Source organism: Ranitomeya variabilis, chromosome 1 (genome assembly GCF_051348905.1).
Source record: "Ranitomeya variabilis isolate aRanVar5 chromosome 1, aRanVar5.hap1, whole genome shotgun sequence".
Lineage (NCBI taxonomy): Eukaryota > Metazoa > Chordata > Amphibia > Anura > Dendrobatidae > Ranitomeya > Ranitomeya variabilis.
Window position 1 is genome coordinate 783167643 of NC_135232.1, and position 22060 is coordinate 783189702.

A 22060-nucleotide genomic window follows, 5' to 3' on the forward strand; every position below is an offset into this window, starting at 1 on the left:
GCATGTTACAATACAAGGTTTCAAGTTGTTTCTCTGCAGTTATACCTTATCTGGCCAGCTTTGCACCTATGATGCCTAGTATGCTTATCAGCACTCCAGCATCTCTTTTTTGACTCTATATATTGTTACATTATTCTGGATTATATTGTATAATTTGGATCTCATTGTATATACTTTGTTTTATTATTTTTTTCTTTAATAGTACATTGAGGAAGGTCTATTTGACCGAAACGTCTGTTTACTGTATGTACTGGACCGCATTAAACTTTTTTCACTACAAATTTGTGTGTGTGCCAAGTCTTCACATAACTACAACACGAGTGCCCAGGGGTGCGAGTGCTGACACCACGGGAAAGGCGCCAGCACGGGAGTGGAGTGTAACTTTTGTATAGGGGCCAAGCTGGTGTATAACAAGGAGTTGTCCAAGTAGTGGACAACTTCTTTAACACCATGTACTACAGATGGAGTAGACAAATAGTGGTCTGCTGGACAACAGAGAAAACATCCATTTATTCAACCACAAAATGAGGACAATGATGCTCAGCCCAAGGTAAACTCTGAAGCCCAATCATGAGGTCCTGTGTAGCCATGACATGTGGCAAACTGTAGTCAATATCATGAGATGTAGCCCAGACATGCAGCCTAACTTCAGCCTAGAGGTCCAAGGCCTAGCTTCCGAACCTGAAAAAACTTCAGCACGAAGCCCTAGGCCCAGCATTGGCATAAGGGCATCAGGCTAGTATCAGCCCTGAGGTCTAGTTCATCGAGGCCTAGTCTTTTACACAGTACACTTACCTGTGCTGCCTCCACACCATCCCGTTGCTTCACCCCTTCCTTCCTCCTAACCTTTGCCTCCAGATACCATTAGGGAGAGGTGATAATGCCAAGAGTCCACCAGAGGGAAGTCATGCCAGTCAGCTGTCTGTGACTGTTGCCGAGACAGATCTATAACCTTGAGCTTCCAAAAGATGTCAGTTGAAGTTTATGACGGTTATATCTGTCATAACACTAGATTGTGAGCCCCAATTGGGACAGTGATTATAATGTCTGTAAAACGCTGTACAATTAATGATGTTATAAAAGTTAGTAAAATAAATAAACACAGGAACTGACACTTTCTTGTGATGGATATATGTAGTACCGTGTTGGTCAAATGTTGATTACATTCGATCAATTAGGATTTCACCTTCACATCTAGGAAAAATCTTACAATATGTAGTTTGGGATAATCACATATATAGGAGGCTAAATTAGCTGCATTTAAATGGAATTTTCACTAAATAGGACGAATTTATTTTGAGAGATTATAGGTGTTATACATCAAATGGAATACATAAAAAGCGGCATTAGTCAACTAGAGCAGAGCACAAACAAGTAAAAGAAATCCCTCAAAACAGATCACGTGAACAAAAAGAATCTGATGGAGCTAGACCTGACTTGCCTAAAATGGCTTACTTCAGCCATCACAAATGCAATTATACAAAAAATAAAAATAAAATGAAAAAAAGATCTTCAACTTGAAGTATGGTGCATCCCAAAGGAATCTCTTATTTTGGTTATCCCTCTTGTTGCTGAATAAAAGGGTTAGGAATGGCCTCCATGCCATCCTGTGGGCAGATAAGAACCACAGATGTCCCTCTGCAAACCACAAGTCCAAGTTGTCGTGTGTCTTCTGTTAACTTATACTGATCATCTGGATCTGGGGAGGTAAAAAAAAAAAAAAGGTATATTAAAACCGCGTTTTCCTGACGTTTCCCTTAGCACCAACATATGATGCAACTATGTACAGGTTGTCACCATTCAAACCAGTCCTGTCTACTTATGGGCTATGATGCGTTTGGCATAAAAGTTTTTATTTATTTATATATTTTTTAAATACCACCAGTTTTGAAAGCAGTTTCTGTGACTATTGTGTCATGTGTCTGCAGCAACCAGTCAGAAGCTGCTAATCAACTGCAGATCATCAATATCCCATGACTGGGTCTCTGAGTAAATAAAAAGTAAAAGTTGCAGCCTGTTATTGGCCACTATTGGCTTTAGCAAACCTGTAAAGCCAGGTTCACACTGCGTTATTGGTGTCCGTTAGACGGACTACGTTACACCGCGGCATGAGTTGTAACGTAGTCTGTTAACGCCGCCATTAATTCCTATGACAGACGCATCGCTAGCGCACGCCCACAATGGGCATGCGCTAGCTATGAGCTGTTATTGAGTGATGCGGGCTGCAGCGTTTCCGGGTCCATCACTGCTAGCGCAGATAGAGCTAGCAGATGCTCTATCTGCGCTAGCGCGATGACAAATTGGCACTTGCATTAACAGCAGCCCGTTACCGTATGTATTGAACGGGCTGCTGTTAATACAATGTGAACCTAGCCTTACACAATGACTGATCCACAAGGAATAGTGGGGTTGACATCCCTGAAACAAGGACACTGTGGAAGACAAGTATGCACTGTCGCAGAAAATAGTTAATAAATAACATTTCCACGTGTCTACTTTACATCAGCACAATTTTCGAAACTATTTTTTTTTGTTAGGACACTATAAGGGTTAAAAGTTGACCAGAGATTTCTCATTTTCCAACAAAATTTACAAAACCATTTTTTTTAGGCACCACCTCACATTTGAAGAAAGCTTGGGGGGTCAATATAACAGAAAATACCCCATATCGACACCATTCTAAAAACTGAACCCTCAAGCTGCACAAAACCACATTCAAGAAGTTTATTAACCCTTCAGATGCTTCACGAGAATTAATGCAATGTGGAAGGAAAAAATTAACATTTCGCTTTTTTCACAAGAAATGTACTTTGGAACCAAACTAATTTTCACAAGGGTATCAGGAGAAAATGGACCATCAAATTTGTTGTGCAATATCTCCTGAGTACGCCAATATCCCATCTGTTTGGGCACATGGCAGGGCTCAGAAGGAAGAGAACACTGTTTGATGTTTTTGAACGTCAATGGCGGGTGCCATGTCGCGTTTGGAGAGCCCCTGATGTACCTAAACAGTGGAACCCCCTCCAATTCTAACTCCAACCCTAACACAGACCCAACCCCAGCATTTTATTTTATTATTTTTACCTAACTAAGGGGGTGATAAATAGGGGGCTGATATAGGGTCTATCACAGAGATCAAAATGAACCAATAGGAACAAATTTACTGATGCCAGGTGTCGGCGGCAGATCTTGGCGGGCGCACTTGCGCATATGCCCACCATTTTCTTCCCGGAAGAAGACACCAAGGGCTGGGGGACAGAGCCGGATTGACTCGGGGGACACCATTTCTCTCTCCTCTGATGTGCTACTAGATCATATTAGAGAGAGAAGTAAATAGGATATCAGAATTTTTTTTGCGGTCGCCATTATTTGGTGAATAACGCTGATCGCAACACTGGGGGGACGGTAAGAACCAACCCCGGAGATTTTCCGATGCTGGGGGAAGGGGGTGTGTGCTATAACCTTATTTCTCAGTGCCGCTAAAAAGCAGCGCTGAGGAATAAGCACCCTTAACTGCCACCCTTAAAAGACGTATCAGCGGTCATTAAGGGGTTAAAGAGGTTTTCCGACCCCAAAATCCAAATTTTTCAAGCTAATCTGTGCTGTATTGTGATATACAACACCCGTATACATTTTGCATTTTGTTTCGATCTTTCGTTCCTCCAGATTTTTACTTAATTCACTGCACACAGTTTACCTGCGGCTCTACCAAACATGACAGCTCCCTGTGCGTTGCCTAACCTCACAGCCAGAGCTGGCACCACCCGGCTTCAGTGTCCAGCACCGCACTCTGCACACTCATTGGTTGTCAGTAATCTGCCCCTGCGCTGATCATCATCACTGCAGTACTGGAAATAACAGAGGTGTCCTCATCTGGAGAAAGCAGCACAATCACTCCACACCACATGCACAGTGGTGACAGAGCTTCAACAAGACCCACATGGCATCCACAGTGGAGACAGCGCTTCACATGTCCTCACCTTTCCCAGTCACTCTCTGACTGCAGACTTGCAAATAATATGTGAATACTCACATTGCGGGCTTGTGAGCTGTGAGGATTGTCTGGTGCAAGCAGTCATGTGACCACAAGTATGTGATTCGCATACTTCCAACCACATACTGTACCCTAACTCCCTCAATACACTTGCACTGAGCAAGGCCAAGTCCATCCAGTCGACACGTGACATGTATGGAAATCACATACTGTACTTGAGGTCATGTGCCTACCGCTCCCAGTGACAAAGAATCCTCACAGAGCAGTGCGAGTGATGTGAAGAATCTCAAGTGTGCAGTCTCATATAGTGACTGCAGACTTGTAGCCTGAGGCCGGACAACCCCTTTAAATCAGGCCCTGAAGGGAGATTAAGTAGATCTTATCCAGTTGTGGACAGCTCCTTCAAACACTTGTAATTATTACAGTTTTCATCTAACTATAGCGGTAATAAGTTATTAAACAGGCACCAGCCAGAAAAGCAGTTAATTATAACATCCTGCTCAGTTAAATGTTCTTGGAAAGAAATCCTTTAACTACTCTTTTGGTATCCTGAAATATCTTCTTAATATACACTTACCTTGTAATGTCTTCACATCCTGTTCCGTCCAGATGTGTCTGGACCCCAGAATTCCAAGCGGCGGAAGTTCACCAACCGCAATATTGGGACACACAAGTGATTGCTGTCTCAATATGGAAACTGCTGGTGGTACCAGCCTCCTGTGTGGTACCACCAGCGAAACACCGCCCCAACACACATACACACTGTAAGCACCACACCAGGGCTGTGGAGTCGGTAAGCCACAGTTGCGACTCAGACTCCTGGACTTTATCAGGTTCCGACTCCGGCTCCTTCATAAATGGCCAATTCGTAACAATAAATTTACTGTTGTAAAATATTAACATCGTGCTTATTCAGTTTCTCACCATCATATAAGTAATCAGACCACTTAGAGCAAAAACTATATTTATTAGAATACAATTAGAATATAGCAAATAACTTTTATAAACTCTTGTAAGTAAATATGCAATAAACACTGTTATGGAGTTAATAAGAAATCTTTCTGAAGGATGTTATTCTGGATTATCTCAATGAGAATAACTGTTTACCTCCATATCAGCATGGGTTTATGAGAAATCGCTCCAGTCAAACCAATCTAATCAGTTTTTATGAAGAGGTAAGCTATAGGCTGGACCACGGTGAGTCATTGGACGTGGTATATCTCGATTTTTCCAAAGCGTTTGATACCGTGCCGCACAAGAGGTTGGTACACAAAATGAGAATGCTTGGTCTGGGGGAAAATGTGTGTAAATGGGTTAGTAACTGGCTTAGTGATAGAAAGCAGAGGGTGGTTATAAATGGTATAGTCTCTAACTGGGTCACTGTGACCAGTGGGGTACCGCAGGGGTCGGTATTGGGGCCTGTTCTCTTCAACATATTCATTAATGATCTGGTAGAAGGTTTACACAGTAAAATATTGATATTTGCAGATGATACAAAACTATGTAAAGCAGTTAATACAAGAGAAGATAGTATTCTGCTACAGATGGATCTGGATAAGTTGGAAACTTGGGCTGAAAGGTGGCAGATGAGGTTTAACAATGATAAATGTAAGGTTATACACATGGGAAGAAGGAATCAATATCACCATTAGGCCGGGGACACACACAACGTATAAAAAAAAATGGTCCGTTTTTCACGGACGAGAATCGCACAAATGTTTCCAAAACAGTGATCCGTGTGCAGTGCGAGGATGCGATTTCCTCGCATCAAATGATCCCTTTGACATCCGTGTGACATCCGTATGCCGACATCTAATGGATTTATGTGCTCAGAGATAGAGATATATATATATATATATATATATATATATATATATATATATATATATATATATATATATATATATATATATATATATATATATATATATATATATATACAGTGCCTACAAGTAGTATTCAACCCCCTGCAGATTTAGCAGGTTTAATAAGATGCAAATAAGTTAGAGCCTTCAAACTTCAAACAAGAGCAGGATTTATTAACAGATGCATAAATCTTACAAACCAAAAAGTTTTGTTGCTCAGTTAAATTTTTATAAATTTTAAACATAAAAGTGTGGGTCAATTATTATTCAACCCCTAGGTTTAATATTTTGTGGAATAACCTTTGTTTGCAATTACAGCTAATAATCGTCTTTTATAAGACCTGATCAGACCGGCACAGGTCTCTCGAGTTATCTTGGCCCACTCCTCCATGCAGATCTTCTCCAAGTTATCTAGGTTCTTTGGGTGTCTCATGTGGACTTTAATCTTGAGCTCCTTCCACAAGTTTTCAATTGGGTTAAGGTCAGGAGACTGACTAGGCCACTGCAACACCTTGATTTTTTGCCTCTTGAACCAGGCCTTGGTTTTCTTGGCAGTGTGCTTTGGGTCGTTGTCTTGTTGGAAGATGAAATGACGACCCATATTAAGATCCTTGATGGAGGAGCGGAGGTTCTTGGCCAAAATCTCCAGGTAGGCCGTGCTATCCATCTTCCCATGGATGCGGACCAGATGGCCAGGCCCCTTGGCTGAGAAACAGCCCCACAGCATGATGCTGCCACCACCATGCTTGACTGTAGGGATGGTATTCTTGGGGTCGTATGCAGTGCCATCCAGTCTCCAAACGTCACGTGTGTGGTTGGCACCAAAGATCTCGATCTTGGTCTCATCAGACCAGAGAACCTTGAACCAGTCAGTCTCAGAGTCCTCCAAGTGATCATGAGCAAACTGTAGACGAGCCTTGACATGACGCTTTGAAAGTAAAAGGTACCTTACGGGCTCGTCTGGAACAGAGACCATTGCGGTGGAGTACGTTACTTATGGTATTGACTGAAACCAATGTCCCCACTGCCATGAGATCTTCCCAGAGCTCCTTCCTTGTTGTCCTTGGGTTAGCCTTGACTCTTCGGACAAGCCTGGGCTCGGCACGGGAGGAAACTTTCAAAGGCTGTCCAGGCCGTGGAAGGCTAACAGTAGTTCCATAAGCCTTCCACTTCCGGATGATGCTCCCAACAGTGGAGACAGGTAGGCCCAACTCCTTGGAAAGGGTTTTGTACCCCTTGCCAGCCTTGTGACCCTCCACGATCTTGTCTCTGATGGCCTTGGAATGCTCCTTTGTCTTTCCCATGTTGACCATGTTTGAGTGCTGTTCACAAGTTTGGGGAGGGTCTTAAATAGTCAGAAAAGGCTGGAAAAAGAGATAATTAATCCAAACATGTGAAGCTCATTGTTCTTTGTGCCTGAACTACTTCTTAATACTTTAGGGGAACCAAACAGAATTCTGGTGGGTTGAGGGGTTGAATAATAAATGACCCTCTGAAAAGACTTTTCACAATTTAAAAAAAAAATAAACAAAGAAAGAACATTCTTTTTTGCTGCAGTGCATTTCACACTTCCAGGCTGATCTACAGTCCAAATGTCACAATGCCAAGTTAATTCCAAATGTGTAAACCTGCTAAATCTGCAGGGGGTTGAATACTACTTGTAGGCAATGTATATATATATATATATATATATATATATATATATATATATATATATATATATATATATAGAGAGAGAGAGAGAGAGAGAGAGAGAGAGAGAGAGAGAGAGAGAGAGAGAGAGAGAGAGAGAGAGAGAGAGAGAGAGAGAGAGAGAGAGAGAGAGAGAGAGAGAGAGATATATAGAGATTATATATATATATATATATATATATATATATATATATATATATATATCATTGAGACACATATATATATTCTGTATTTATATTTCATTCAGCGCGATATCTGTGAAAAGCCGGTAATTCAATTGCCGGCTTCTCATTTCTCCTTCACAAACCCGACAGGATATACATACAGTAAACCATCTCATATCCCCTTTTTTTTGCATATTCCACACTACTAATGTTAGTAGTGTGTATGTGCAAAATTTGGCCGCTGTAGCTGCTCAAATAAAGGGTTAAATGGCGGAAAAAATTGGCGTGGGCTCCCGCGCAATTTTCTCCGCAAGAGTAGTAAAGCCAGTGACTGAGGACAGATATTAATAGCCAGGAGAGGGTCCATGGTTATTGGCCCCCCCGTGGCTAAAAAAATCTGCCCCCAGCCACCCCAGAAAAGGCACATCTGGAAAATGCGCCTATTCTGGCACTTGGCCACTCTCTTCCCACTCCCGTGTAGTGGTGGGATATGGGGTAATGAAGGGTTAATGCCACCTTGCTATTGTAAGGTGACATTAAGCCAGATTAATAATGGAGAGGCGTCAATTATGACACCTATCCATTATTAATCCAATTGTAAGAAAGGGTTAAAAAACACTCAGACATTATTAAAAATTATTTTAATGAAATAAACACACAGGTTGTTTTAGTATTTTATTGTTCTCTCAATCCATCAGAACACCCTCGCTTGGCAAAATAATTAACCCACAAGATACATACCTTCCGATGATCTGTCACGTCCAACGAGGTAATCCATCTGAAGGGGTTAATTATTTTACAGCCATGAGCTGCGCTAAAGCACTCGCTCGTGGTTGTAATCCCCGGGTAATGAAAGGAAATCTGAGTGATCTGTACTTACACTGAGCTGCGGTGAAGCACCCTCTGGTGGATGTTCTCATGAACTGGAGCCTTGGAAAAGTTCCCACGCTCGAGTTCATATGAGTTCATCCACCAGAAGGCGCCTCACCGCAACTCAATGTGAGTACAGATCACTCAGATTTCCTTTCATTACCCGGGGATGACTCTTCTTCTATGCGGGAACGCTTTGCACGGTCCTTGATAATTCAAATATTTTTCGAAATTAAATTCTTCATCAGTTGATGAGGGTGAAGATGTGGCAGGACGACCAAATTCTTCTTGTTCCTCCTGACTGTTCTGCAACCCTTTCATCCTTACTGCTATTTCAAACAGAGCTTCTTTTCCTTTATTTAGCTGTTGATCATCTAGAAGAATCCGATGCATTGGGTCTACATAAACAGCTGTCAAAAAAATGTTATTTTGTAATAGTAGCTCCTCTCTCCGTTTGTTTCATTGATGTAGCAATGCCACTTGCAATTAACCCTCCTCTTTAGGACAGGCGAAACATCAGGTTCTTCCACTCCTTTAAGAAAATACCTGGAGTTAAGTCCTCTGCTTGTAATTTTTTAGTCACTGTAAATGGGTGCTCTAGCAATTTTTCCAGCTCAGTCACCTGATTCCACTGACTTTCATTTAGCATCAGTTGAGGGTTAGCCATGTCTACAAGAAAGGTTTTCAGTTCAACCAAGCGCTGAATCATTAAGTACTGCCCCATCGTGTGGCTTGATCATTAATTGCCCCTTTTCCAGCAGGTCTCTTCAAAATTGAGTCAACTTTAGGGGTTCTGGCAACAGCAGCCAATTTTCTCACCTTGCCAATCAGTGCAGCAGCATGTCCTTCTTGCAGACTGTGTCTTATAGCCAGCTGTAGCGTATGCACAACACAGCGCATGTGGTGAATGAAAGAACGTATTGAGACAGTTTCAACAAGATCATCTAAACTATCATGTTGCTGTTCATCTGAAGCAACTTCAGTTTGCTCCTCAGTTACAATACTGTGTTCCTCTATTTCAAACATTTCTGTGTCTGTGGACCCAGAATGTTCTTCTAGCTGCTGGTCACCATCATTACTCTCATTCATTAGCTTAATAGTACTTATCATATTTGAAGCATTGTCAGTTACGACAGAAAGAACTTGCTCTTTTTTAAGTTCATAGTCTTGCAGAACCTTTTCCACCAAGACCTGGAGAAACTCACTGGTGTGATGAGCTTTGGTGTCTTTTACTGCCAATGTCTTGGTAACTATTTCATTTTTGTCACAAACAAATCGGACATTGATGGCATCCATTTTAAGAAACAGAAAGCGTCCCTTGAGAGTTTTTTTAAGTTCTTCCTTTTGTTTAAAAGCTTCTTCGATTACTAATTTTCTAATACTCTCTCTCTCCAGAGAAACACCAAGCTTGCGGGCCATTTCCCCATTCAGACACATAAAAGCTGGTCGTGAAAATAATGAAATAGGCACACTATCCTTTACAACAAGCTCTATGATGTTTTTTAAATGTATCTACGGTCATTGTCACAGTAACTGTCACTGAAAATATCTTGCAACTGATGGCTGCAAAGTTCTCTACTCCTTTGTTTGGCTGGAAGAGCTGGGCACTGGTTCATTGGTTTGGATGCAGTCTTTCTCATCCACTGCTTTCAGTACTTCTGGATGAAAGCGCTGTAAATGTCTCTTTAGATTAGAAGCTCTGGTTGGAGCATTTTTATCTTTGCCTGAATATGCACTGATCTTGGCTTCACAGCATTTGTTTTCGTCTGGATCATTTGTCATACACTGACAGACATAATGTTTTCTATCTTGAGTGATGGTGAAATGTTCAAATACAGCCGATTTAAAGGGAACCTGTCACCCCGTTTTTTCAAGATGAGATAAAAATAGCGTTAAATAGGGGCAGAGCTGTGCTTTACATTAGTGTATTTTTTGTGCCTTTATTCCCCACCTATGCTGCCGAAATACCTTTGTAAAGTCGCCGTTTTGGGCTGTCACTCACGCTGGTCTGGTCATATGGGCGTGGTGACATCGCTGTTTCTCCCCCAGATCTTGCTCAGCTTTCCGTTGGTGGCGTAGTGGTGTGCGCATGCCCAACAGGCGAATCCACTGCGCAGCTGAAGGAAAAGAGCGCGATCTGCGCTATTCAGCGGTTTATCGGTGGGCGCGGCCATCTTCCTGAGGCCGCGCGTGCGCAGATGGTAGTGCTCGGCTTCCCGGGGCTTCAGGAAAATGGCCGCCGCGATCTCTATCTGCGCACGCGCGGCATCCCGCGGCCATTTTTCCTTCAGCTGCGCAGTGGATTCGCCTGTTGGGCATGCGGACACCACTACGCCACCAACGGAAAGCTGAGCAAGATCTGGGCGAGAAACAGCGATGTCACCACGCCCATATGACCAGACCAGCGTGAGTGACAGCCCAAAACGGCGACTTTACAAAGGTATTTCGGCAGCATAGGTGGGGAATAAAGGCACAAAAAATACACTAATGTAAAGCACAGCTATGCCCCTATTTAACGCTATTTTTATCTCATCTTGAAAAAACGGGGTGACAGGTTCCCTTTAATGTGACGCTTCTTTGACATTCTCAGGTTTTTAATTCTGCATTCACAATCCAAATGACAATTATTTTTCCTAAAAACAATTGTACAAAATTATTGCCAGGTCGTACAACTGATATAGTGGTCAGTAATACTGTTATTCCTCATGTACTCACAGTTAACTGATGCAAAGTTTGTTGAAAGGATAATACTTCTTTCTCTTCTGAGTAGCAGCTGTGAGATGCTTGGAAGACGCACACCTAGTAAACATCTAGTCTAGAGGAGGAGCTTTACTACTAAGAATTTGCAACACATTTTCACTTTCAGTTTCATACATTGTAAGTAGGGGGGTTGGGGCAGCATGAGGTTAACCAAGTATAAGATTAGATAAGGGCAGTGGAGAACAGTGACACACAAGAAGTAAGAAATGTCTCTATCTCCAGCAGAACTGCTTATCACTGTTGTTCATAGTTTGATAGAACATATATATTTGAGTAACATTCATAAAATTCATATGAAAGTTCAATTATGAAATATTAATACATTTTTTTAAAAGCTGGAGTCGGAGTCGGTACATTTCTACCGACTCCAACCAAAACTAACTCCGACTCCACAGCCCTGCACCACACACACTGTATACGCCGTACGCACCACACACACTCTATATGCCATACGCACCACACACACAATCATTCGGCTGATCCCAGCAGATGTGCGACGTGTCTACAGGCAGAGGAAGCCGGTCACATTAAAGGGGTTTTCCCACGAACGAAAGTTAATTTTAAAAATTGTCTGTGTCTGACCGTGTACAGAGCATAGCATATCTCCTGGGCAGGGGAGGAAGCAAAAGACAATACTAACATTATAGCAGGAGATCGCAGAGGATACATTTTGTCAGGTAAAATATTTCAGTGACTGTTTTTAAACAATATTTTACCTGTATATAACCAAGAATCTTCAAAAACCCTAGTCCATGCCCTCCTCATCTCCCGCCTTGACTACTGCAACCTCCTGCTCTGTGGCCTGCCCTCTAACACCTCTCCAATCTATTCTAAACTCTGCTGCCTGACTAATCCACCTGTCCCCCCGCTATTCCCCGGCCTCTCCCCTCTGTCAATCCCTTCACTGGCTCCCCATTACCCAAAGACTCCAGTTCAAAACCCTAACCATGACATACAAAGCCATCCACAACCTGTCTCCTCCATACATCTGTGACCTTGTCTCCCGGTACTTACCTGCACGCAACCTCCGATCCTCACAAGATCTCCTTCTCTACTCCCCTCTCATCTCCTCTTCCCACAATCGCATACAAGATTTCTCTCGCACATCACCCCTACTCTGGAACTCTCTACCCCAACACATCACTCTCGCCTACCATCGAAACCTTCAAAAAGAACCTGAAGACTCACCTCTTCCAATAAGCCTACAACCTGCAGTAACCACCGATCCACCAAACCTCTGCACGACCAGCTCTATCCGCACCTACTGTATCCTCACCCATCCCTTGTAGATTGTGAGCCCTCGCGGACAGGGTCCTCTCTCCTCCTGTACCAGTTGTGACCTGTATTGTTTAAGATTATTGCACTTGTTTTTACTATGTATACCCCTCCTCACATGTAAAGCGCCATGGAATAAATGGCGCTATAATAATAAATAATAATATGCCGTATGCACCACAAACACTGTATATGCCGTATGCGCCACACACACACACACACACACACACACACACACACACACACACACACACACACACACACACACACACACATACTCTATACGCAGCAAAAGATAATACTGACATTACAGCAGGGGATCACAGAGGATTAATTTTGTCAGGTAAAATATTTCACTGACTGTTATTAAACAATATTTTACCTCACAAAAGGGAGAGGGTGGATAGATGGATGAGCACATGGGAGGGAGGGGGGGGGGGAGAGATTCTCAACGCTGCAAAGCCTGCCCCATCGTGACATTACCGCCCTCCTGATGCAATAGCATCAGGCCTCCAACTGGTTATAAAAATATATGTCATCAGACTACGCTGCCCTGCTCAAAAATATTATGTCAGCGTCATAAGCCAACTGAGGACTACATTCCAAATACACATAAAAAAAACAAACAAAAAAAAAACAAAGTCACAGGCGCATTAGTTTTGCACCAATTGCGATATAGCAAATCATAATATGGCTAATGTAGATGGTCCTCACGCCCTGCATGTACTCCTGACAACATCTGGGCATGCAATTTATGAGATGGCAGATGGAGTTCTAGGGATCCTCTCCCAGACTTTATCACGGAACAAGTGAGCTCCTGGACAGTCTTTGGTGCTAATTGTAGGCTGATAAATGCACATATACATAACATCCCAGAGGTTCTCAATTAGATTCCGGTCTGGGGAACATTCCTGCACGCACTGGCCATAATAACCCCTTCAAGACAGAGCCCTACTTCGCTTTTGCGTTTCTGTTTTTCGCTTCCCTTCTTCCTAGAGCCATACATTTTTCTCCGTCAATATGGCCATGTCACGGCTTGTTTTATGCGGGACAAGTTGTACTTTTGAATGAAACCATTGGTGTGCAGTGAAATTGCAAAAAAAAAGTGCAATTCCACACCTTTTTTTGGATTTTTTTTTACCATGTTTACTAAATGCTGAAATTGACCTGCCATTATGATTCTCCACATCATTACGAGTTCCTAGACACCAAACATCTCTAGGTTCTTTTTTTTATCTAAGTGGTGAAAAAAAAAAAATCCAAAGTTTGTTAAAGGGAATTTGTCACCTACTTTTTCGTATATAAGCTGCGGCCACCACCTTTAGGGGCTTATCTACAGCATTCTGTAATACTGTAGATAAGCCACCCCGATGTAATATGAAAGATACATCCAGTGCTGTCTGGGTCCGATGGGTGTCGCAGGTCCGGCGCCTCCCATCTTCATGCGATGACATCCTCTTCCTTGGTTCCAGCGCCGGGAAAGGTCCGAGAAGCCCAGCGCCTGCGCACTGCAGTACTTTGCGCTGCCCTCAACAGGGCAGATAAAGTACGCCTGCAAAGGAAGCAAGGAAGAGGACGTCATCGCATGAAGATGGAAGGCGACGGACCCGGACCTGCGACACCCATCGGACACGGACAGAACCGGACTTCCCCCCCAGGTGAGTATAATCTAACTTGTTTTCCTTATCTTTCAGGTTACATCGGGGGCTTATCTACAGCATTTCAGAATGCTGTAGATAAGCCTCTGATGGCGGTAGCTGAAGCTTATATACGAAAAAGTACAGTTAGGTCCATATATATTTGGACAGACACAACATTTTTCTAATTTTGGTTATAGACATTACCACAATGAATTTTAAACAAAACAATTCAGATGCAGTTGAAGTTTAGACTTTCAGCTTTCATTTGAGGGTATCCACATTAAAATTGGATGAAGGTTTTAGGAGTTTCAGCTCCTTAACATGTGCCACCCTATTTTTAAAGGGACCAAAAGTAATTGGACAGATTCAATATTTTTAAATAAAATGTTCATTTCTAGTACTTGGTTGAAAACCCTTTGTTGGCAATGACTGCCTGAAGTCTTGAATTCATGGACATCACCAGACGCTATGCTTCCTCCTTTTTGATGCTCTGCTTTGGCTTTAGGTTTTGGGTCATTGTCCATCTGTAGTATGAAACGACGACCAATCAGTTTGGCTGCATTTGGCTGGATCTGAGCACACAGTATGAATTCTGAGGTATTCAGAGCCATTCGGCTGCTTCTGTCCTGTGTCACATCAATAAACACTAGTGACCCAGTGCCACTGGCAGCCATGCATGCCCAAGCCATCACACTGCCTCCGCCTTGTTTTACACATGATGTGGTATGCTTTGGATCATGAGCTGTACCACGCCTTAACCATACTTTTCTCTTTCCATCATTCTGGTAGAGGTTGATCTTGGTTTCATCTGTCCAAAGAATGTTCTTCCAGAACTGTGCTGGCTTTTTTAGATGTTTTTTTTAGCAAATTCCAGTCTAGCCTTTTTATTCTTGATGCTTATGAGTGGCATGCACCGTGCAGTGAACCCTCTGTATTTACTTTCATGCAGTCTTCTCTTTACGGTAGATTTGGATATTGATATTTGGATATTGATACGCCGACCTCCTGGAGAGTGTTGGTCACTTGGTTGGCTGTTGTGAAGGGGTTTCTCTTCACCATGGAGATTATTCTGCGATCATCCACCACTGTAGTCTTCCGTGGGCCCCCAGGTCTTTTTGCATTCATGAGTTCACCAGTGCTTGCTTTCTTTCTCAGGATGTACCAAACTGTAGATTTTGCCTCTCCTAATATTGTAGCAATTTCTCAGATGGGTTTTTTCTGTTTTCGCATCTTAGGGATGGCTTGTTTCACCTGCATGGAGAGCTCCTTTGACCACATGTTTACTTCACAGCAAAACCTTCCAAATGCAAGCACACCACCACAAATCAACTCCTGGCCTTTTATCTGCTTAATTGAGAATGACATAATGAAGGGATTGCCCACACCTGTCCATGAAATAGCCTTGGAGTCAACTGTCCAATTACTTTTGGTCCCTTTAAAAACAGGGTCGCACATGTTAAGGAGCTGAAACTCCTAAACCCTTCATCCAATTTTAATGTGGATACCCTCAAATGAAAGCTGAAAGTCTGAACTTCAACTGCATCTGAATTGTTTTGATTAAAATTCATTGTGGTAATGTCTATAACCAAAATTAGAAAAACGTTGTCTGTCCAAATATATATGGACCTAACTGTAGGTGACAGATTTCCTTAAAAAAAACCAAAAAACAAAATTTGCGTCAGACCGTAAGCGTCTCCATTTTTCGTGATCTGGGGTTAGGTGAGGGCTTATTTTTTGTGCACCGAGCTGGCATTTTTAATACCATATTGGTGTAGATACAATCTTTTCTTCGCCCGTTATTGCATTTTAATGTTATGTTGCAGCGACCAAAAAAAAAATTAGTTCTGGCACTTTGACTTTTTTTCTCGTTACGCCGTTTAGTGATCAGGTTAATCTCTTTTTTTTGATCGAGCGATTTTGAACGCGGCCGTACCACATATGTATATATTTGATTTTTTTTTTTAATGGTTTTATTTTGAATGGGGCGAAAGGTGGGTGATTTGAACTTTTATATTTTTAAAATATTTTTGAAACTTTTTTTTTTCACACTTGGCATACTTCAATAGTCTCCATGGGAGACTAGAAGCTGCCAAACCCGATCGGCTCTGCGGCATACAGGCGATGATCAGATCACCTGTATGCAGCAGAATTGCTGACTTACTATGAGCGCCGGGTGGCGCTCATACAAGCCGGCAATGACAACCATAGAGGTCTGTAGAAGACCTCTGGTTGTCATGCCAACCCATCAGTGACCCGCGATCATGTGATGGGAATGACAGGTGGGCGGATTTCTGTCCCGATTGCCAAAAGCACATGTTAAATACCGCTGTCAGAGATTGACAGCGTCATTTAACGGGTTAATAGCCGTGGGTGGATCGCGATTCCACCTACGGCTGTTTCGGGCACATGTCAGCTATTCAAAACAGCTGACATGTGTCAGGAAAGATGTGGGCTCACCGCCGAAGCCCACATTAAAGGGGGAAACACGATATGCGCATGTCGTGAAGGGGTTAAGCCAGGCATTGTCCTGACAGTGGCTGGGAGGATTTCATCCTGTCAGCAAGGAATCTCCATGTTCTGTCACATTTGTGAACTTCCTCTAATCTTTGATAAGAGGGCATCCATGACCGATTTTCCAATTCTGGTGTTCTCTGGCAATTGGCAATCAAGTTGAAGAATGAGATCATCATGGAGAGAATGGCAGATGCCAACTGAGCTGTGTGTTGCTGGGCTGTGAACAGAGAGCCCAAATTCAAAATGTTGATCCTTCATGCCACCCTCATGGAGTCGGTTTCTCACAGTTGGTCAGAAACATGCACACTAGCAGCCCATTGGAGGTTATTTTGTGACTGTTTGGATGTGCTCCTCCTGTTACTCCAGTCAAAAATGCAGGTCCTGATGCTGAGTGGACGACATTCTACAACACCATTTGTGTCTTCTCTTATAACGTGTGCACATATCTGCTCCTGGAGGAGCTAGACTCCCTGTGTAACCTGAATCGGCTGAAGGTACATCCTCATGCTTCCAGTAGTGACAGGGACCCAAGGAAAATGCAAAACTAAAAAAGAATCAGTGAGGAATGATGTGGAGAGTGGAGGGTGGGCACTAACCACGTCATCGCGCTCTCAAACCTGAATGTCACATCCAGAGGACGCGTAAGGCTACTTTCACACTAGCGTCGTACGACGCACGTCGCAATGCGACGTTCCGACGCATACTGTGCAAGCGCCGCACAACGGGGGCAGCGGATGCAGTTTTTCAATGCATCCGCTGCCCCATTGTGAGGTGCGGGCAGGCGGGGGCGGAGTTCCGGCCGCGCATGCGCGGTCGGAAAAGACGGTCACGACGCACCAAAAAACGTTACATGCAACGTTTTTTGGTGGCGACGGACCGACGCAACAGTTGCAAGACGGTTGTGACGTGTGTCAATGCGTCGCTAATGCAAGTCTATGGAGAAAAAACGCATCCTGCAAGCACTTTTGCAGGATGCGTTTTTTCTACAAAAGACGCATAGCGACGTGCAGTGCACGACGCTAGTGTGAAAGTAACCTAAGACACAGCCCGGCGGTGGAACTCAGAGAGGTGAATATCGCATGGCTCCCCCTCCCCAGTCATACACTCCCTCCTGGAGCGGTCTCTGCACTTCCCTGCTTCTCCGTTGTCCCGGGGCGGCAGCTCATTATAATGAATATGCGCTCCACACCTATGGGAGTGGAGTCGCGTGCATATTCATTACTTTAATGAGCGGTACCACGTGACTGCTGAACACAGGAAGAGCTGCCGGCGCCGAAGACCATCTGAGAAGCAGGGAAGTGCAGAGACTAGGGTGCGTATGATGTGACAGCCGCCGACTCCTGCAGCTCCCCCTCCCCCACCGACCCCCTGGGACAATCACTCGAGTGGGCTGAAAATCTCGGCTTATACTCCCGTATATACGGTGTAATATACAATGCTCAAAAAAATAAAGGGAACACAAACAACAGAATATAACTCCAAGTAAATCAAACTTCTGTGAAATCAAACTGTCCACTTAGGAAGCAACACTGTTTGACAATCAATTTCACATGCTGTTGTGCAAATGGATTAGACAACAGATGGAAATTATTGGCAATAATCAAGACACCCTGAATAAAGGAGTGGTTCTGCAGGTGGGGGACAGACCACATCTCAGTACCAATGCTTTCTGGCTGACGTTTTGGTCACTTTTGAATGTTGGTTGTGCTTTCACACTCGTGGTACCATGAGACTGACTCTACAACCCACACAAGTGGCTCAGGTAGTGCAGCTCATCCAGGATGACACATCAATGCGAGCTGTGGCAAGAAGGTTTGCTGTGTCTGTCAGCGTAGTGTCCAGAGGCTGAAGGCGCTACCAGGAGACAGGCCAGGACACCAGGAGACGTGGAGGGAGACGTGGAGGGGGCCGTAGGAGGGTAGCAACCAAGCAGCAAGACCGCTACTTCAGCCTTTGTGCAAGGAGGAACATGAGAACTGCCAGAGCCCTGAAAAAATGACCTCCAGCAGGCCACAAATGTGCATGTGTCTGCATAGATGGTTAGAAAACGACTCCATGAGGATGGTCTGAGTGCCCGACGTCCACAGATGGGGGTTGTGCTCACAGCCCAACACCGTGCAAGACGCTTGGCATTTGCCAAAGAACACTAGGGGCCCTGTGGTCTTCACAGATGAAAGCAGGTTCACACTGAGCACATGTGACAGACGTGACAGAGTCTGGAGACGCCGTGGAGAGCGATCTGCTGCCTGCAACATCCTTCAGCATGACCGGTTTGGGAGTGGGTCAGTAATGGTGTGGGGTGGCATTTCTTTGGAGGGCTGCACAGCCCTCCATGTGCTCGCCAGAGGTAGCCTGACTGCCATTAGGTACCAAGATGAGATCCTCAGACCCCTTGTGAGACCATATGCTGGAGCGGTTGGTCCCAGGTTCCTCCTAATGCAGGACAATGCCAGACCTCATGTGGCTGGAGTGTGTTAGCAGTTCCTGCAAGATGAAGGCACTGAAGCTATGGACTGGCCCGCCCGTTCCCCAGACCTGAATCCGATTGAACACATCTGGGACATCATGTCTCATACCATCCACCAACGTCACGTTGCACCACAGACTGTCCAGGAGTTGGCGGATGCTTTAGTCCAGGTCTGGGAGGAGATCCCTCAGGAGACACATGTGTGTGTGTATATATCTATATATATAATTGTCTAAGGGTCTGTCTGTCTGTCTCGGAAATCCCGCGTCTGATTGGTCGAGGCCGCCAGGCCTCGACCAATCAGCGACGGGCACAGCATGGCGACGATGTCATAAAGGTTGCCTCGACCAATCAGCGACGGGCACAGTCTGCCACCAATTCGCCTCGACCAATCAGCGACGGGAACAGTATCGACGTAGATGTCATAATGGTGTCCATGGCAACGATGATATCATAAAGGTTGCCTCGACCAATCAGCGACGGGCACAGTCTGCCGCGAATTCTGGAATCATCATTGTCCATATACTACGGGGACATGCATATTCTAGAATACCCGATGCGTTAGAATCGGGCCACAATCTAGTGTGTGTGTGTGTGTGTGTGTGTGTGTGTGTGTGTGTGTGTATGTATATATATATATATATATATATATATATATATATATATATATATATATATACACACACACACGTATATATAGATATCGCAGTGTCGTGTGGGGGTAAAAAAAAATGAACAGTCCAAATTTACCTCTCATATATTCTATGGTTCCATCCAATACAAGATTTAACAGAGGATCAAAACCTTTCAAGACTCCACTGGCTGTAAAAATAAAAATAAATATATCATTAAAGTACAAATCACAGCAGATGAATAAACTTGCATGCTGCAGCATTTCTGTTTCAAGTTGGAATCTGTGCATTGTGTACAGAGCTGAAGATATACAACTTAAACTACTACGATACATTTGAGACTTACTTTGAAAGATTAATATGAACAACCATTAAGAACGATGGTTTCACGATTATCTGTCACTGTAAAAAGGGGCTGCCGAACACCCAACGAACGAGCAAAACGCTCGTCCATCTCACATACTACAAGATATCATTCTCAATGGTGCATAATCCTGTGCAAACAGGACTCCCACTGCCGAGAACAGAGGCAGCCTACAGCCAATGCGCACTACAGATCGTTCAGTTCACATTATTTACCGTGGTTTGCCAGATAATTAAACGACCACCGGTCAATGTTTGCCAATTGGCGGTCGTTTAGTGTCGTCAGTCCATGTAAACAGACCCTTAGATACGCAGCTCCACTACAAATTAATTGAACAGAGGTTTGCATGCTCAACCTCTGCTCCATTCAGTCAGAGCTTTGCTTTGACTGGGGGGGGTTAAACGATTGAACCTGCAGCAATCAGTAAGTTATCCTCTGTCCTATGGATCGTGAACAACTTTACATCTTTGTAGAAACACGCTGGGCTCAAAAGTATCCATTTTTGGTTAAAAAATATTTGTGGAAAATTGGTTATAGCTACCCCTTGGAGAGACAGACCTTTTTCCTCCCCAACTTTAAGAGCTACAAAAATTTGGTGAAAGTCGCCATATTCTGAGAGCAGCAACTTTCTTACTGTCCAATCAACAGTCTTGTACGAATGCTTATTATAACTTTCATTGGTACTATCTTGGGGTCCATGTCTTTTCATATCCTTTAATTACATTTTTGGGGGAGGTAAAGTGGCCAAATAACAGCGATTCTGCCTTATTTTTTTCCACATTTACCATATGAGAAAGAGGTTTTAAATGTTATTACTTAAAAATGCATTTTTAGGCACATGTCATAACTACGGGTTGAGCAAATATTTCAATATTCGGTTCGGCTCACGATCGCCGAATTCACAATATTCGCCTATTTAAATCGCCGAATATAGCCAAACATACACAGCACAAAAGCTGGTGTTACCCATGCTATGAGCGTGAGAACACAAGTGTAGCGCTTCTGATGGGCAGTAAAGTTACCGCCAGCAGATCGTTACCGCCGTCAGATGTTAGCGTGACCCTGCAGAGATGGCTGTGACTAGTGATGAGCGAATATCGTCGGCTCTCTCCTTATTCTTCAAGCTATAGCGATTACAAAAGAAGCTGCAGCGATGGAGCGCTCCCGATAATCAGGTTTTCGGCGCCGCAGCTGCATATGTTGAGGCTGTGTGACAGTCACAAAACATGAATGGAGAGCTTGGTTGCACTCCTCCCATCAGGCTATGTCTGCTGTGAATAATAACAGTGATAGCAGGAGCCGCTGCTGGGAGAAGTAGTCTCTCGTCAGCCGCTGCCTGTGCTCAAAGTTTAAAAAAAAACAACAACAAAAAATTAACCTCCTGAGAGTGTATCGCTGGCTGTCATTGAGAGCAGTCACTGATGTGACTGTTCTCAAACTCATCAAGATCATCGTGGGACATTATGGATTATCTTCTCTGTGGACAGGTGATGGGTGTCGCAGGTCCGGGTCTGGCGCCGCAGGTCCGGGTCCGGCGCCTCCATCTTCTTATGATCACCACCTTCCTGTTGCTTCATCGCTCCCCGACATCGAGCTCCTGTACAGGTGTACTTATCTGCCCTGTTGAGGGCAGAGTAAAGTACTGCAGTGTGCAGGCGCTGGGCCTCTCTGACCTTTCACAGCGCCTGCGCCATGCAGTACTTTGGTCTGCCCTCAACAGGGCAAATAAGTACGCCTGCGCAGGAGAGCAAATGCCGGGGAGCCATGAAGAAACAGGAAGGCGGCATCGCAAGAAGATGGGAGGCGCCGGACCCGGACCTGCG

General features: G+C 43.9%; 1 protein-coding gene across 1 annotated transcript in view; it reads right to left on the minus strand.

Annotated features, from left to right (window-relative positions):
* Positions 1-1270: 1270 nt before the first annotated feature.
* The window catches only part of LSM7 (LSM7 homolog, U6 small nuclear RNA and mRNA degradation associated), a 31479-nt gene continuing 10689 nt past the window's right edge, over positions 1271-22060 (minus strand). Inside the window, exons 3-4 of the mRNA XM_077272637.1 lie at positions 19992-20063; positions 1271-1699 (exon numbers count right to left, since the gene is read on the minus strand). Of these exons, the coding sequence (XP_077128752.1) occupies positions 1557-1699; positions 19992-20063 (215 nt within the window). The 3' untranslated portion in view covers positions 1271-1556. The remainder of the gene's footprint in view (positions 1700-19991; positions 20064-22060) is intronic.